The following is a 6,161-nucleotide window of genomic DNA, read 5'->3' on the forward strand; positions in this document are numbered from 1 at the left end:
CATGTGCAAGGGCTTCGGTTCAGCCATAATCGGGCCTGATTTGCAGTGGTATATCAACCTACCTAACGGATCGATACGCTCCTTTGCGACCCTCACAGACAAGTACGTGGAGCAATTCGCGAGTAGTAGGAGTCTGGAGAAAACCTCAGAGGATCTCTACGAAATCCTCCAAGACCGATCTGAACCGCTATGTACGTACATAGATCGCTTCAATCAGGAGAAGGTAGCAATTCCCGAATGCAATGCTTCCACAGCAATCTCGGCCTTCAAAAGGGACCTGCTCCGACGGAGAGTTGTATAAGGAGCTGACGAAGTATCAATGCAAAACCATGGATGACGTACTATACCGAGCCTGGGCACATGTTAAGTGGGAAGAAGACATCACGAGTCGAGCCAAAGCTCAACAAAAGCAGGATCAGAAGGTATCCAAACAGGCGAAAACTGATCGAGACGAAGGATCCCACCAAAGAAAAGAGGCTGGAAGAAGGAACCGGGGCATGTATCAAAATTCACCCCTGGAGAAAGCCGAAGGAATGAACGTATCTATGTGGCCCTCATCAACGTGGCCCGATATCTCTCACTTGGCTATATCAAAACCAGAGCTAATCAAAATTCTGAGGCAGATGGGCCCACAGGTCAAGTGGCCTCAGAAGATGAAAGCACCCGATTCTTTCTGGAACCCAAACCGGCGGTGCGACTTCCAAAACGACCACAGTCACAAAACGTAGGGCTCCGTCGCACTAAGGATCGAGGTCAGCGAGCTACAGAAGAAAGGACACCTTCGGGAATTTCTTTCCGATAAAACCAAGAATCGCCTCAACAACGAGGCTAACAATCATCCCACTAAAGTTGTTCCTGCTTCGCCTCCCAGACAAGATAGGGTGATCCACGTCATCTCTCGCGGCTCTGAAGTAAGCAGTATAAGTCACGCAGCCACCAAGAAGAGCACACCAAATTCCAAGAACTGTCTCGAGACTAGGAAAACAAAGCGCCTGCTCCTGGGCATGGATGAGATAAGTTTCACTGCGAAGGAGCAGGAGAGAGTCCTAGTGATACTCGCGTAAGGGTGTTGGATATAATCCGAGAAGGCAATGGCACTTCTGGAACTGAGATGGATTGAAAGGATCGTCAAGAGGTGCGGAATGACTCTTGATATACCCACGATCTAAGGCCAACCACCCAAGAATGAATGAATAAAGATGAATTGGCTGACCACCAAATCAACAAGCCGGTTCAAACCAATGAACTAGCTAAAGATCTCTCTCTCTCACTCAGAGAAAAGAAGAAACAAAATAAACTCAAACTAAGACTGATTTTATTCATGAAAGGAATTACATAATTATACTACTTGTAGTCAAAGAGAATTAAAGAGAATTATGGAAAAAGAAGGCATAGCAAATAGAAACATTGCCTAGAATATTATTAATGAGTCAAAGACTCAGTCTTCCATGCAGATTGGTCAAAGATGACCCTTCGGTTCACGTTCTGGTCAAGGAAACCCTTCGGCTACTGTCCAGGTTCATCCAAACCTGATAGATGCACGGCGGTAACGATAAGGACTCCTACGGGACTGTCCGGATGGTCCGCCGGGTGAGAATCCATGTCTGTCTTCAGGTTCTTCACGACCCAAACTAAGTCTGGCTCGACTATTGTCCTTAGAATGTCGAGATGGTCGGGAAAGACGACTTCTGGTACGGTCAGTTTGATTGTCTGAACGTGGTTCCAGCCTTAGCTCCATTCCAGACGTACGCGGGTCGATCCGGTACACGGCTCGGTCAGTCTGATCGGTACGGTTGGATGGATGAACCTCAGTTGAATTGTTCAGAACGTCCTGATCTCCATGCGAAGCTGGTTCCATGTACTAATCCATGGACTGGGGCACATCATTCCCTCCTTCTTCAAAAAGATTTGTCCTCAAATTTGTAACATTAAAAGGAAAAGGGTTATAAGCAAAAGAATTATAATGAGCACAATGATCACCTTGAGTTTGGTCCGGTTTTTGAATGGAAGGAGATCCTTCTTGGTTTGCTTGATGACCACAGATTTGTTCTTCATCTAGCCCCTCCATTGGCTCATTTGTTCATCAAAAAGCGGCAATGGGACTGAAAGTTCTTCATTTTCTGGCTCGGTTTCAACTTTGTCATTCTTCAAAGTCACCAACGGTTTCTGGGTTTGGCACTTGTTAGCATAATGACCGATTATCTGGCATTTGAAGCACCTTGCTTGTGGTTTTTACAACTTTGCTTTTATCAAAAGAGATCTCATTAGTTTTCAAATTGGAATTTGAAAGAGAAGAAAGATTACCTTGTTTGAGATTATGTTGTTTTGGTGCAGAAGAAGTGTTGGGTTTCCCTTCTTTTTGAGTTGCTGAATAGAAAAAATTGCCTTATGCAACATCTTCTCCAAACTTGCATAAGTCTGAAAGCTCGTTCCAATCAAGCATATCACAGTTGCTTCTCTTGGCTTTGGTGAAGGGACGATCACCATTTCTGACCCTCTTCTCATCATCATCCAACATGTTTTGTCTCTTCCTTTGGTTTCTTTGTTTCTGCACAAAATCAAACCCATTAGAATCAAACTGTTTCTTATCTCCAAAAATTAATTGCTCTTTTTCAAACACAGTTTTAAAAGGATAAAAAACGTCTTGTTTTGGTTTTGAAGCCTGATTTGATTTCTTGTGAAGTCCAAACATCCCGAAAAACACTTAACCAAAGAGTTACCAAATAAAAATCCTCACACTCTCAAAGTGTTTAGCTCACGATTTTTAGGTGATCATTCAGAGTTCTTTTCACTGGTTCAAAGGATGATAGGTAGTTAAAATTCAGCAATCAAAACCCAAAACAACTTTTAAGGGTAAAGAGAGAAAGAAAGATGAAAAGATTTTTACGTGGATCCGCCTTAACTGTCCTAAGGCTGGGTTTTTCTTCAGCTAGCAGGGTTTCTCTTCCACCACTCCCCCAAGATTTCTCTTCGGAAATGATTCAAGCCAAAAACGTGTACTCTTGTTTTTCTTTCCTTTTTATCGTTATTTTTTTCTTTTTCTTTTTTTTAATAACTGGCGATCACAAGGGAGTAATGGAACAGCCCAGATCCAACAAGAAATAAGAAAAGAAATTTGTGAAGAGATGAGAAGATGAAAAGATGAAATGAAAACAAACCAGCTAAAGTGGCTCTGATACCACTAGATATGCCCTACTACGGGGATATGAACTCCCCAAAAGGGAGAACTGGTGGATTGAATGGTGACACAAGAGGGGCGGAAAGTCTCTTGATACTACCAGACTTCAGTTGTTGCTTGATATGACGCACAAGTCCAACAAAAGAAGGGTTTCTAACCATTGCTTGATATGACACACAAGTCCAACGAAATAGAGAATGTTTACTTGGAGAAAACTCAACAAAAAACAAGAAGTGTTCTACAAAGAACAAAGAGATAAACTCATAAAAGGGGAAAAAAATCATTGTCTTATTCATGGAATGAGATTACATATTTATAGTAGAAATAGTCAAAGAAAGACATAATGAAATTGTGGAAAACTAGAAACTTAGAAAACACAAACAAAGACTAAGACTAAAGACTTTTTTAGAACCGAGATGTTGAATTTTGACTTGACTTTGAAGAAATCAATGCAACCCACGACCAGGACTTCTTTGTTGACTCTGTTCATATATTTCTTGATAAGAATGAGTTTTAAATGGACTAACGAAAGAGCTGGTCGAATTTGGCAAGAAACAAACCCGTATTGCACTTTTTATGAACTTTTACTTGGGCTGAACAAGGCTCATTTCGCCCAGCAACTAAACCAGCTCCATCTTCAGTGTCACTTAGCTCACTCAGATCCAAAGTAGTGTCACTTAGCTCATCCAGCTCCAAAGTAGTGTCACTTAGCTCACTCAGCTCATCCAGCTCATCTACTCTCACTTCAGCTGGTTTCAGTTCATGCATACTCTCTTCAGCTGGTTCCAGCTCGTCCACACTCTGTTTCAGCTCGTCATCAGACTCATCAGTTATTTTAGATCAGTATGCTCACCATTAATCCATCATATTTTGTCTTTTGTTGAAGAATCATCTGGCTCAACCATGGTCGCATCATCCTGGCCCAGATCTATGATCTGAGGCGCATCACCTAGCTCCCCACCACGATGCCTTAGTCATATTGCTCACTGTAGCAAATTGCCTAATAAAAAGAGTATTGGTGGACAATGGGAGTTCCAGAAACATCATCTTCCAGACTGCCTATCATGACCTAGGGCTGGAAGAAAACGCGTTGACACGAAAGATCACCCCACTAATAGGATTCAGTGGAGAGGTCAAACAAACTTTCGGAGAGGTTATCCTCCCAGTATACGCCGAGGGAATCAACTTGTCTACTGAATTCCTCGTCATCGATTGCATGTCCTCATACAACATGATACTTGGACGACCATGGCTTCGCGACATGGGAGCCGTTCCCTTGACGCTCTATCAAATGGTCAAGTTTCCTACTCCCTGGGGCATTAAAGCGATCAGAGGAGATCAGGAAAATTCCTGATCTTGCTTCCAAACCACTCTAAAGGGAAAGACCCAAGTCTTATAGCAATTACAGAGTAGGCCTAAGGCTTCACATGCTGAAGAGCCGGAGGTCGAAGAATGGATGATGTTCCATTAACCGAAGGGGATCCTGCACAGAACTTGAAGATATGTTTTGGGCACGCTGAAGGTTTAAGATGAAGACTGATGGACTTCCTCCGATCTAACTCGGATTGCTTCGCTTGGTCCCACGAGGATATGCCGGGAATCGATCCTGAAGTGATTGTGCACAAGCTCCAGGTTGATCCTTTACATCAGCCCATCAGACATAAAAGGAGGAAGTTCGCTCCAGAAAGAGATGAAATCATCAACGAAGAGGTCAAGAACCTGTAGAACACCGGGTTCATCAAGGAAGTCCAGTACCCGGAATGGCTGGCCAACATAGTAGTCATCAAGAAGAAGAACGACAAGTGGAGAGTCTGCATAGACTTCACCGACCTGAACAAATCATGTCCAAAGGATCCATTCCCGGTGCCGCATATCGACAAACTCGTCGATGCCACAGCGGGTCACCAGCTTATGAGCTTCATGGATGCATTCTCCGGCTACAATCAGATACTCATGCATCCCGGAGACCATGAGAAGACATCCTTCATGACGTGTAGGGGCATTTACTGTTACAATGTCATGTCGTTCGGCCTAAAGGACGCAAGATCCACCTATCAAAGGTTGGTAAATATAATGTTCGCAGATCAAATCGGCCAGACCATGGAGGTCTACATAGACGATATGTTGGTCAAGTCCTTAGATGCCGAAGACCATATATCTCACCTGCAAGAAGCTTTCTCCACTCTTCTGAGATACAACGTGAAGCTCAATCCCGCGAAATTTACTCCCTAATTTTCACTAGCGAAGATTATGATCTAGTAAGTGCCATATCTAAACCTTTTGCTTGGCCATCTATTAAACTCTTTTACATCAAAAGCTCATCTCAATGATTAGGAATTTTTTGAATGGCGTGTGATGTTTCAACCTCGCCCTGTGTGATGTTTCAACCTTGCCCTGCTCTTCAAGGAGCCTTTGTTATATATAGCCAATAGTGTAGTTAAGGAAGATTGGTTTCAATTTTATATTGCAGCAGGTTATCCAATTTGGCTAAAATTTCTTATTTGTTAATGTTTTATGCCCATGCTTTGTCTTTTTGGATTTACACTGTTCCTTTGTATTATTTGATGTTTTCATAATGGAAAGTATCCTCTAGACTATATTTGCCAAGTGATTTTGTCACATGTTCTTTCTACAATCAATTTCACAAAACAAATATGACATGGCTACTGAAATTGATGACGTGGCTTCCGGAAAATTATGACATGGATAATTTCATTTAATGTTGATTTACATTTTTGGTAAACTTATTAGAATATGATAATAATTCATATATTACATTTAATATTGATATTTTTTTTTGTAAACTTTTTTAAAATATGGTAATAGCTCATACATCATCTGTAAAATAAATATATTCATATATAACATTTAAAATTTTGAAATATTATTATTTTGTATACTTATACAATTTGTATTACTATAGCTTTCAAAAGTTTCTACAATTTTTTAAAAATTTATATATCTAATCGTAAGATCATTAGTC

General features: G+C 41.4%; 1 protein-coding gene across 1 annotated transcript; it reads left to right on the forward strand.

Annotated features, from left to right (window-relative positions):
• The first annotated feature begins 4,717 nt into the window (after window positions 1-4,717).
• Window positions 4,718-5,410, forward strand: LOC106323919 (RNA-directed DNA polymerase homolog). The gene is made up of 2 exons (XM_013761963.1): window positions 4,718-4,810; window positions 4,904-5,410. Exons 1-2 carry the CDS (start codon window positions 4,718-4,720, stop codon window positions 5,408-5,410), a joined length of 600 nt encoding a protein of 199 aa, XP_013617417.1.
• Window positions 5,411-6,161: the final 751 nt, after the last annotated feature.

This window comes from Brassica oleracea, chromosome C2 (assembly GCF_000695525.1).
Source record: "Brassica oleracea var. oleracea cultivar TO1000 chromosome C2, BOL, whole genome shotgun sequence".
NCBI lineage: Eukaryota > Viridiplantae > Streptophyta > Magnoliopsida > Brassicales > Brassicaceae > Brassica > Brassica oleracea.

Bases quoted from the DNA above. Each gene is read 5' to 3' on its own strand.
- LOC106323919 (XM_013761963.1), top strand. From the start codon at position 4,718: ATGGACTTCCTCCGATCTAACTCGGATTGCTTCGCTTGGTCCCACGAG. The intron at 4,811-4,903 runs GTTGATCCTTTA...AAGAACCTGTAG, and splicing joins TGATTGTGCACAAGCTCCAG to AACACCGGGTTCATCAAGGA.